General features: G+C 40.6%; 1 protein-coding gene across 2 annotated transcripts in view; it reads right to left on the reverse strand.

Annotated features, from left to right (window-relative positions):
* Positions 1-12,252, reverse strand: part of CLYBL (citramalyl-CoA lyase) — a 197,536-nt gene that overhangs the window by 42,164 nt on the left and 143,120 nt on the right. For both annotated transcript variants that reach the window (XM_074562200.1, XM_074562209.1), the window contains exons 3-4: positions 4,565-4,753; positions 857-958 (exon numbers count right to left, since the gene is read on the reverse strand). In XM_074562200.1, coding sequence (XP_074418301.1) covers positions 857-958; positions 4,565-4,753 — 291 coding nt within the window. The remainder of the gene's footprint in view (positions 1-856; positions 959-4,564; positions 4,754-12,252) is intronic.

Below are 12,252 nucleotides of genomic sequence, written 5' to 3' on the forward strand. Positions count from 1 at the left end.
TTCCCAGGTACACGTTAGCATGTCTTGTAAGATAAATGGCTGTATCAAACGAGCAGGCTGCCCGTGAGGCCTGCCGGTACTTCGGGAGGTACTTCTGATGTCTGTGTCCTCAGCTGGTCCGAAACTTTTCCCTTAGAGCTTGGGAGGGGAATGCTGAATTCCTGGTGCACGCAGGAGACCTTCCGATTCGTTACCACGCTGCCTCGCCTGTCTGAAAAACCTGGACTTGATAGTAAAGGCTGGGGAGTGATTTATATTAAAATGCCCTTTAAAAATAAGATTTGATCTAAAATTACCCTAAAAAAGGAGCACATTCTTCAGATATTTGCTATTTTCAGTTAATTCTAATCTTAACATTAAACACCCCATCTTATACACAGAAAAACGATAACGTGAAATTCCATTGTAATGTTATCAGTAGAAACCATTATAAAGATGCCAGTTTAGCAATACCGAAATGATGATTAATTCTTTCTTCTAATTAAAATGTTATACCAAAGTCGAGTTCGATAGCTACTAAATAGCCAAGTGTATTGCAACACTGTGAGTATTTCAAATCTTTGGAGAAGGCCATTTCCACTCCAACTATGTGAAAAATGATAACAGTAATGCAGAGAGGTTTTGTTATGTGCATGGACTATCTGGAACGGTTCTGTCACTGAAATACTTTGAATTTATGAAGGCCTTTACAATACAAGCATGAGAGTTAACTGTATAAACGTTTTAGGGGATTGAACAATATGGTTAGTATTTTTTAACCTCTCTTCCTTGCTGAAATTAGGGGGAGACTGGGGAGTATTCTGCTTATCCTAGTTTGCTGAGATGGCAAAATATGAACGCTTCAAGACCTGCTTACCTTAAAATTGAGCAAGCCCACTGCAGTTTCCACAAAGGGGATAAAATTCATTGGTTCTACAAGTGTTCGGCCTTTTAGGTGATGTAAGAATTTGTCTGAAAACTAAAACTAGACAGTATGAGCTATCAGAGAGGGGAAAAAAAGAGCACAGTCTACATGTATATATAACACGTTAAATTTTCACCTGGCTGTAACAACACCCCTCCCCGCCCCGAAAACATAATTAAAAAAAATTAAAGCAGCTTTTAATAAGGCCTGCGATTCGAAACTACAGCATTCCCATACATTTCTAAGTTTGGAGGTTTGGTTTGCCAAAAAAAAAAAAAAAAAGAAAAAAAAATCCAAGCTTAGCACCTCTCACCCTGGTTTAGTGAAATGCAAATCCTCCGGCCCTGGAAAACAATGAAGTGCTGCTGTACCTGAGGTCCGGTTTTGTTTCAGGTCCAGCACTGCCATCACTGGAAGTGCTCCCCAGCCTTCTAAGTGGCATCCGTATTATTCATTACGGCACCGTTACCCTTTTGTTCAATAGGCTTTTCTTCATAATTTTTTAGCTTACCTAGGAAGGCCTTAAAAAGGAAGTTTAATTCTTTGAAGACCAAAGCTTGCCAATTTTTTCCATGAGACCAGTTCACAGCTAGCTCTGAGCTGCCAGTGGGGTAGCCCAAATTCCAAAATCTATCATCTGGAAACATACAAAAGCTCTTGCACAGATTTTTCCCCTTTCAAAAGGGAAAAAAAAAAAAAAAAAAAAAGGGGGGAAAAAACCCTCAGCCCTATATTGTAAATCTATTATGTCTGCCCAGATCGAGTAATTTACGCGGAGATAAACATATCGCAGGTACGGCAAAAATATGTTAGTAAATAAAGACAAAAATAACATATGCATATATTTTAAATTTAAGGAATATTCAACTATTAATGGATATCAAAGGAAAGGGAATTTTAATCATCTCTCCATTCAGTCTCAGTTGGGTAAATCATATCTAAGAGATTTGCATAAATATAAACCATCAAAGACTTTTCATCTTCAAAGGGGGTTTCAAGACCCTATAAGCTTTGTACTGTAATCATCGCAGGTCACAACCCTGCAGGAATAAGGCTGCTATGGCAACATAAAAAACTAATGCTTAAGGCTTAGCATAATATTCTGACTAATAGAAAGGAAACTCATTTTAAAAGCTGGCAGCCTATTTACCAGAAGCTGGATTAGAGGTGTTATTTCCCCTTTTAGCTTCCCCCCACCGCCCCTCCCCAAAAGAAGGAAAATCTAATCACCCAGATCTTGAAAAAAAGCTTTCCAGCAATTTGCAGTAACTTTACAATTAGGCCAAAATAAATCACAGCTTTCTTCGGTGAAGAATTCTGCCCTTCCCATCCCTGCTTTGCATCGTCACCGTGGCCCTCTCAGTAACTTTTCTTTGGAGAAGAGAATTTCACCCAAAAATGTGCAAGGAGAAAAAAAAAAAATAAATCAATGCAATTCGCATGTGTGAGCGTACAGTATAGCAGGCACTATACTGACAGAAAATAGTAAACTTCATCCAGGCAAATGCAGAAAATGAGGTAATATAATGGCATCCGCATATATTTTTAAGACTCCTATCTGATTTTTAATTTTTAAGCAAAAAAAAAAAGTAAAAGCGCTACTGTGTTTATATTTTAGGTGCAAGCTAAAGCCGCAGAGCTTTTATTTTAAAATATTTTAAAAGTCACTCTCCTAGGATTTTTGTTATCTTTTGTTTTGTAAGTAAAAAAAAAAAAACCAAACATGTTTAATTAAATATTGTTTCCCTTCCTCTCCCCTTTAAAAAAATCTGCAATAAGCACCAATACAAAAGGTAACGTGTGGAGAAGTTTCAATTAAATTTTTTTTTTTTTTTTTTTTCAAAAGGAGACGATTAAATGTTTCCGGCCTGGTAAAGTGTTCATTTCAGGGAGAAAAGGGGAAGGAAAAAAAAAAAAAAAAAAAAGAAGGCGGAGGGAAAAAAAACCCACAAAGCTTGGGGAGGGGATGAAGTAGCAAGGCCTCAGCAATTCTTTCAATTCCAGTGCACACCCAATAGTGTGTCGGGAAGAATGCACACTGGTCGGGATTTGTGGGAGAATTGTCCCGCCACAAAGGAGGGAGAGTTACGCTTGTTATAGTCCAATAAGCCATGCCAGTCAAACAAGTACCCACACTAGGGACAAAAGGAAAGCAAGAGATTCTCACACAAAAGAAAACAAGTAAGCCCATCTTTTAGTTGTGCATCAGCCTCCAGGTTTTCTGCTGCACATAAATAAAAATGAAGGGGGGGTGAGGGGGGGGGGTTGGGGGGGTATGTGTTGGGGGGAAATAAACAGCTTCTGGGAGGCTGAAAAATCACGCCGGAGTGAATTTGGGGAGGATTGGGAAAAGAAGGCAGCGGCGTTAAGCAGAGCGCGCTCTTTGTGTGCGAAGGTTGGGCAAAGTGAGAGGGAAGCAAAAGGCGGACCATGAGGCTGAAGTTGTTGGGGCTGGCTTGCTGTCCGTGACGGAAATCAAAGTTAGGGAGAGGGAAGGTGGAAAGGGATGAGGGGACAAAGAGCCCCCACATCCCACCTCCCTGCAAAACCGACTCGGTGGCAGCAAGGGCCCTGCCATTTTGGAAGCATGAATATTCATTACTGACAAGTTACGTCTAACACTTACACGGCTGTAAACCCTGAGAGGTATACGCCGGTTAATTTAATTAAATGTTGGTGGAAGGGGATGGTGTAGCTTCCACCGTGAGCGGCGGAGGCCGAAGGGGCAGTGCCACGGAACGGCCGGGGCTCAGTCACGTACCCAACATTATTTGCTCAGTTCTGCGCTCACGCCTGATCTTAACGGTTTGATCAAGGTTAGATGCTGAGATTAAAATAGATCCTTAATACGTCTGCCTGCCTTTCATCACAGCTTGCACGCGTGCTAGTTGCTCGGCTAGTCGTTTGCAAAAATATAGAAGTGAATAATTAAGCATTATTCCTTTACTGGCATGTTACAGCAATAATGGTATATCTAAACAAACGTCCCCCTTTCTTGACAATTAAAACAATTATAGCATAATTAGGCCTATTTCAAAGTTTTCTTAAGTAATTTGACATGCCAACCATTTACATTTCAGGTTTTTATTGGCTGAAAAGTCAGTCGTGAAACACAAACACACCTGTCAGCAATTAAAAAGGAAGAAATAGAGAACTGTTCAGGAAATAATATCTGTGCTAATTAAAAACACTAGTTAAAAGCTTCCTGTTTGTTCCTCCAGTTGCCCCAAGGAGTGACCTCCCCCCCCAACCCATTTTTTCATATGTTGCTAACATGGTTTCCCCGTCTCCTGCTTACAATGCATGTAACTAAGGCTCACAGACGGACACAGTTGTTTTGCTTGTTAGGAGAGTTAGAGAAGAGTCAGATACTTATGCTTCTATTTTTGACAATGCACTCTGACATCAATATTGGTTCTTCGTTGACCGTGGGAGAAATAAACCTGGTTTTCTTTATTAATGCAAGGTGTTCCACGTATGCGTTTTATACAGCACATCTTACGCACATTTAAATGGATCCATTTCCCAATTACCTTAGCCAAACAACAACATTATATCATATTTGTAGCCTTCCTCATAATTCAGAGTCATTCACCTCTGTGCCTGTGTGAACTTGGCCCATTGGCTTCAGTCAAAATCTACTGTGCTGTTGGTACTCACCCATCTTATTTCTTCAACATTTTCAACCTTTGGCAGCATCATGCTTGACGGGAGGGTCTTGGACTGCAAAAGCACCTCTAGATCTTCTTCTGCAAGACCGCTGGACACGGAGTTTATCCTAACACACTTTTCGGCATGGCCAAAGTCAAACTCTTCAAGGGTTTTCACAACGGTCAGTCTTGCTTCTCTCTACCATATATATGTGTTTAGAGACACAAGAAAAGAAAAATAAAGCACTTTTTCTATTGACAGAAAAGAGCAGAAAACTTTTTGAAATTACATGGGGAAAAAGCTAGACAGCCAGTATATTGGTGTCCCCAAAACGTCTGTCACTCTTGGACTTTTATTGAAGCAGTCATCACCAGCACCTCACAATTTTACTTTCCTCGTTTCTTTGTAACTGGCAAATAAAATGCTCAGGTTTTATGTCTAAGTATTTTTACACCACCACTTGTAGAAAACAAGACTTTTGTGTCTGGTAGTGCTGAACATGTCTAACAAACACAAATCTTTGTACTAATCACGATGTGTTGCACTAACCCTCTGCACTCACAAAAATGGCATGTTCTTAAATTTGCATAAAACAATTCATTTTGGTAATTCATCTCTGTATTGCCTGGATGTCAGTAAGCAAAGATGTACATATACTTCTTTGGTTTTGATACATAAAACTTCCTTTTCTCCATGTATCCAAAATGTATTAAAGCTTGTGGTTGAGTACAAAACTCGCACGTGAAAACAACGCCAAAATAACTTGGGAGGTTTTTCTTGAGCCACCTAAAAAGCTGTTCTCCTGCTGGCACAAAATAAAATCTCCGAAGACACACTCTTCCCGTGGCCGTTCCCTATGTTTATGAATGTAAATTTGCAGATCTGTTTAAGAGTTGATTTGCCTGAAGAATATTTGCGTGCTTTTCTGAAATGAAACGCGTTTCTTGGGGTGGAGAGGAAGGGTGGGGGGAAGGAGGGCGCCGGGCTCCCTGCTTCCTGCCAACTGCGGTTTCAACCCCCAAATTCCTTCCACTCGCCAACAGCCCCTAACGAATTCGCATTGTCAAAACGCACACTTATCAAAAGTCATTTCATTTGTGAAGAGTTTTTATGGGGCTAATAAAACTTTAAAGCTCCTGAGTCGCCGAGGTTCAGGAACGACTTTAACAATATGCAGTTGCTGAATAGAGATGGTTTGCAAGAAAACAGGCAAACTCAGGGGGGAAAAAAAGAACTCATCAAAGTTAATATCCAGGTTAATACCAATCAGCGAGACAGCACATGACAGCAGATTTAAACCAGACGGATGCAAATCTCTGCCAGTGAGAGGGGCAGAGGCGGTTTCCCAATGTGGTCTGAGTTAAACAGTGTGAGGGAACAGTAGCTTACAGTTGTCAGGTCCGATCAGAACAGGGTCTCCCGGGCCAGTTTAAGACAGCTCTGCAGTGTACTGATTTACAGGGCTGGGACCCCCGATAATTAGGGTAAGTTTAGAGAAAAGCAAGTGATGGCTCTAACTGGTTAAAAGGAAGGAATAATGAAGCAGAAAGTTAATGAAATCTGAAGCAAACAGCCTTCAGCTTGGGGCTACTAGCCGTGCTCCTCCGAAGGCTGGGAGCATATGCCCGTTAATCGGCCAGACGGGAACAAGGCGCACATGTACGCATCCCTGTGCTGCGATCAAGGGGCACGTTCAGAGGTAATCTCTGGAAAATACAAGCCGAAATGTTCGAACTGCTGTGAACGGACTCTGACTGGGGCCATTAGGAAAGCCACACAAAGACGCATGCAGTTTACTACAAACACGTCCAGCTGGAAGACAGCTCCGGCGTGCAGCCCTCTGAAATGGTGCTTCCGAATTAGGTAAACCGAACCATATGATGCCATTACCGGGTAATACAAATCCCTTACGTTTTCCTTCTCCGACCAGGGGTAATGGGTTTCTAGGGCTGGCCTCGAAGTTTCTGGATATGATGCAGAAGGGTAGCTTAAAAACACGCTCCAAACCAATTTATGCTTTTAATTAAAGTCAGATTATCACCGTTTCAGCACACACTGATCCAATTTGCCAAAGAAAGATCTCCCCAAATTATTCACTACGGCAGCATCCAATTCCAACTGAAGGCGCATCTCCAGCAAACTTACAGCCTAATTCGTTATGATTTTTTTCAGATTATAATAATGAGCAGTAGACCGTCTCATTAGCTATTTTTCTCCTCAGGCTGCAAACTCCCTTCCCAAAAAAGACAGATCGTGTGTCTTTCTAGGTATATTTCCATACAAAACACTTATTAACAGGCTGTTGCTGTTATCAATTTACATAAACTAAATGTGCAGCCCTCTGGTACGTATCCCAAAAATAACCAACAACTTCACTGAATTTATACCAACCAACAAACATGGGGAGGGGGTTGTTGTTTTTTCCCATATTTTAATAGAAAATATGTTGCTATGTTAGTTAACACACCCATGCCATCTGTTGGGTTGAGAACTGATGCATTTTCTTAGAACCACTATGTTTTAGATCTGTCTGCCTAGATACCCCAGGAATGGAAACATTTCCCTTCCATGATAAAATACTTCTAGTCACTGTAGTTTCCCCATCAGGATTCAATTTATGTTTTTAATCGCGGGACAAACTGAGAGGACCTGGATACCAAAGTCAGAGCTTGTGAAGGGGCTGTCTCGATGCCTGCCCTTCCTACCATGGAGAAAATCCCATTGATGTTAGTGGGGTGTATCAGGTCCCCACCCAGGCTTCCAGTAAAACATTTCATGGGTAAATAAAAAAGCATACTAAAACCTCTGACTAAATGTACTAAAAACATGGAGGAAAGTGAGAGCCCCTTCTGCCTCATTACGCAGGGAAACGTAGATGCTATTCTTACGGTAGGGTCCATGCAAAAGCTAAAATTTTAAACTAGGTAAACTACTTCAACATTGTAACAGTAGAGAAAAAAGTAGTCCTTGATATAATAATGTCTTTATAGTAGTAGATGCAAGAATAACCAGGTTTTCCAAACACTGTGTAAAGTCCCTGCCAAGAACGGTCAAACTAGAATTTTTAAGGAACAGTGAAAGAAATTATTTACCCTGTTCTTCACACGAGAACTACAACATCGGGTAATACTCTGTCATGAATGAATAGCTGATAAAGAAATAAACCTGTTTGTTAAGTAAACAATTCCATCCCCAGGTAGCTTGGGATGGTGGTTTCCCCATTAGGTCCCATGTGGGTTGGGTTCTTTATCAAACTGAATAAGAGAGAAAGACAACAGAGAGCTTCATGGTAAACAGTGGTATTATTAAAATACACTAAATTTGCAACTCGTTCTGGAAAACCCACTGGGGGAAAAAACGTTGGTCAGGGTGGCTACTTTAGCATCCCTTCTGTCTGACTCTGAGGAGGACATGGGAAGATGTTCATTACCACGCACAGCTATGCCAACTGGAGAAGATAAAGGTTTCAGTGACGCAGCATTGCTGACAAATCCACCGCCACCCAGACACACAGACACTGAAATTAAAGACGGGAATACGCGTGTTGCTGGCTCGATTGGCACCCATTAAACCTAATAACTAACCATTCTCACGAGTTCCTAGCTCTGAATTATCAAATCTGCAAAGAAAACAACATCCGTCCACTTTTACACTCCAGTGGAAGAGGTAGTCCCTTGCGGCGGGGCCGCGCAGTCTCGCCATCTGGAGAATAAATCGAGTGTGAAGTACAGTATAGTTTGGGACCAAGCTCCGTGGCGGCAGCCCAGCAGTTAGTTCATTAGTCCCAAACTTGCGGGGATTAGTGTGGTATCAGCTCTACTGTCGGATGGGATCAGGCAGGCAGAGCGCGAGACTCGGGGAAGGGGGTGGCAGCGAAGAAGGAGCCCCTCGGGCTTATTTATAAACCCACACAGTTTAAGTGCACCCATATAGGTGCCTTTGGTAACAGTACTACCATAATCTCCTACGAGCTGAACCAGTACTTCTCCTTCTTCCCTTCTTTTCCTTCCCCCCGCCTTTTTTTCTTTAAGTTTTATGTCAAGACATAGAAATTTGCGCTTCAAAACAGAAGGAATGCCATGGAGCTGGAAGCTCAGCCACCCACTCATCCTGGACACAGTGTTAATACAGCAATAATGAAACGGAGATGGTCAGAATAACAGAATTTTGGGGACTGCAACAGCAGGGAGAAAAATGACATTTTATTCTATCTTTTCAAACTGGTACCATACCCCACAAACCAGTTTTCCAGCACTGTGATTTCTAGACCTGCCTGATTTGGGGGGAGAAAAATCGATTTTTTGCTTTATCTTTTTTGCCTAGTCTTACCCCCTTTTTTTTTTCTCAAGACCTTCAGGTCTTAATGTAAAGATAGTAGGTATACTTAAAGACATGTTTATGTGTAGATCTCATCCTGTTAATGTCTTTTGGTAATAATTCTTCATATGGAAATGCAAATATATGATGTGCTAAAATGGCAGGCCAGAATCTGTCGTCCTCATTGCCATAATAAGTTTGCATGTTTCAAATGGCAGAGGGAAAATTAATTACTATAATCACAATTCAAGTTATTTTTTGTGACAGGTCTGACATGGTAAAAACATACAATTATGTGTTAATGTTACTTCCCTGGAGTGGTTTGTTTACAGGACTTGACATCGCTGAATCTTTTGTCACTTATATTAGTGCATACCCTACCAACGCATCTCTCAAGATTTTGCGGAAGCGCACATATATTATATACCTACAGTGGTTCTGCGGCAAAATCGAGCTTCTGCATTTTTTACATGCTGAATTCTCTATCAGTGAAGTGATGCCATACGGAATGATACTTCATTTAGTTTCAAATTCACAGATGAGACTGACAAGAGAAAAGACAAATTACACTTGTTTTTAAGGAAACAAAGAGAACCATAACCGTGGAGCAGAGTGTTTCTGAGAACAGGAGGTGCCTGGTTCACGAGACCTGCCTTCTACCTTACGTGCATCAGGTACTTGTGAGAATAAATCTCTGAAATAGCAAATACTTACTTCTAGTTAGCCTTGTTAGACTGAAAATCTGCTGTAAAATACGCATGCATCATAAACCCTTCAGGGAGCTTTTATTAAATAATTTCTTTTAGTTACCTTTGAGCAGATAATCAGTTGAGGAGCTTTTAAAGACTTTTGAAGTTTTAAAAGACATTTTCTTTTGGTTCAACAGGAACATGTCATGTAATCCCAAAGGAAAGATGGGGCAGGAATGGGGAGGAGGGGGGAGAATAGGGTGTCCATCACGTATGTCTGTGTTTCTCCTCTGCAGTTCAGGCAAACACATGATTTAGAGTGCTGCAGGATTCTGATTTTTCCATTACTCTTTCCTGAAATCTTCAAATTCTCTCTCTAATAATTATTTAGGCTACTCAAGCCTTTTCTTTTTTTTATACCAACCTTTTCACTTTTCTGAAAGAGAGATTCTTCATGACATAATGAGTCATCTAACTGTGCATCTCTAGCATCTGCTGCTTTTCTCTCTGCTCTGCTAATTGTCTTTACATGCAGTACATGGCCTAGCAACACGAAAACGAAGCGAACTTCAGTGGTCAGCATTATGAACCAAGCTGCAATTTAATTATGCTTTGCTGAGGAATCTTAATTTCATTGCCCGTTTTCCTAGAAGTTTCATTTAAGCCCTAGGAATGCATTTAGTGTGCCTAGCGTCAGTTTTTATCCTGTATTTTTAAAGGACAAGATCTCTTAAAGCTGTTTATGAATAGCTGGGAGCTCCTTGCTGCCATGTAAGCTTAGCAAGCCTCTCTCCCCCTCTACCAACGTGGACAATGTGGATCCTGAAGATATTAGGTGGGATCTAACCAACCTCATCAGAGTTGTACAATCTGTATACGATGATCAGGTGATGGCCTGGCTTCAGATGCTGTGAACAAGGGGAACCAGAGATGAAGAACCTGCTGGTGGTCCAGGACCCAGGGCCCATGCAGCCCCATGAAGCTTTAAGGGTGCTCAGCTATGTAAGCACTACATTTCGTCTGAGCCGGCGTATCCAAGGATGTGTACCTTAGTGCAAGAGGAAGACATTTTCACAAGTGGTGGTTAAGATATTTTTCTGACTCGCATGTATCATAGAAATTTAAATAGAGGCCAGTAGGCTGCTAGAATCAATTGGCACGTAGAAATATTCATGTAATATGAGGACTTAGCATAAATATCTCTGTAGCAAAAATAATCCAGCATGGGGGGTGTGGGGGGTGTTGTGTATACATAAACACAGAGACAGGCTTATACCTTACGACTGTGCGTACAGAAATATTTCAAAAGGTTTTTTAATGACAGTACTATATACAACAGCTTTAGTACAAGAAAATTTTGTTCATGTACGTAGGCAGCTATTCTTCTGTCTGCCAACTTTTATAAACACTTACAAAAAAGATGTAAACAACCTTTCAATTAAGACAAATCAAGCTAACACTAATTTAAGCTGGCTGCAAGATGTAGTCTCTTTACTTTTTTTCCCTGGCTTTCTGAGGATGCTTTTGGTTTTCTGACAGATTAGCATCACAAATGAAAATTCTTTAGAAGCATTAGTGTTAATTAGTCTTCCTGGACAGCCCGAATGAGCTGCTGCACGACGAAATGAGACCACAAAACACTCAAGCTGATGTATCAACTGAAAAAAAAAGGCTATACATTTATTTCATCCATCACGTGAATTTAACTGTATGCTATGGTTATTTTTTTATTTAAAAATAGTCTAGTTTAAGATGTATTTTCTTGGCATGATGTAATAAATTATTATGGAAAATGTGTACATTTAGGCATCCATTTTTTATTTTTATAAATGTAATTTTTTGTTAATGCTGATAATGAAATACATTGCTGTCTGTCAAAAGTACATCTGCTTTAAGAAATTATCAACCCCTGTTCAGCAGCTGATTTCAAGTGTGGTGACTCTAAGTCAGATACGGATCAAACATTTCGAAGATCGGCAAATGGGTACCATCAGAAGTGCCGTTTAATTACTGCATCAATTATTTAATAAATTATTTGAAAAAAAAATTTAAGGCCAAATGAGGTAAACATTAAACAGTGTGGAAAGTAAAAGGCAAGATAAAGGCAAATAAAAGTTTGTGTGGTGAGACAATGGAGCAGGTTGCCCAGAGAGGTGGTAGATACCCATTCCTGGAAAAATTCAAGGTCAGGTTGGATGGGGCTCTGAGCAACCTGATCTAGTTGAAGATGTCCCTGATCATTGCAGTGGGATTGGACTAGATGACCTTTAAAGGTCCCTTCCAACCCAAACTGTCCTATGATTCTATGAAAAGTTCATCAGAAAGACAACAACTGGCCAGAGGCTTATGCCTGCTTGTACCGAAGGAGCCAGCGTCTGCCCCAAGCTGTTCAGAAGCCCCTAGGAACGAAGGCGGCATTAAGAAAAATCAGGTCAGCTTTGCCATGGCTTCTTTCATCCTTCCTCTTTTCTGGAAGAAACTTTTCCCAGTCTACCTGCAGTCTCAATAAAACTAGATGTTTCAAAGAGAAAACTTGGAACAACTGTCCATGTTTTTTGATATTGTGCAAATACTGATTAACAGCTCTTATCTCAGTTTTCATAAAGTCCTTTATCTGCATTGGTAAATTCGCAAATTAATATTCTGTAATATGATCATAATCCCACAGAATTCCCCAAATCCAAGTGTTTA

The sequence above is a fragment of the Larus michahellis genome, chromosome 1 (genome assembly GCF_964199755.1).
Source record: "Larus michahellis chromosome 1, bLarMic1.1, whole genome shotgun sequence".
Classification (NCBI taxonomy): Eukaryota; Metazoa; Chordata; class Aves; order Charadriiformes; family Laridae; genus Larus; species Larus michahellis.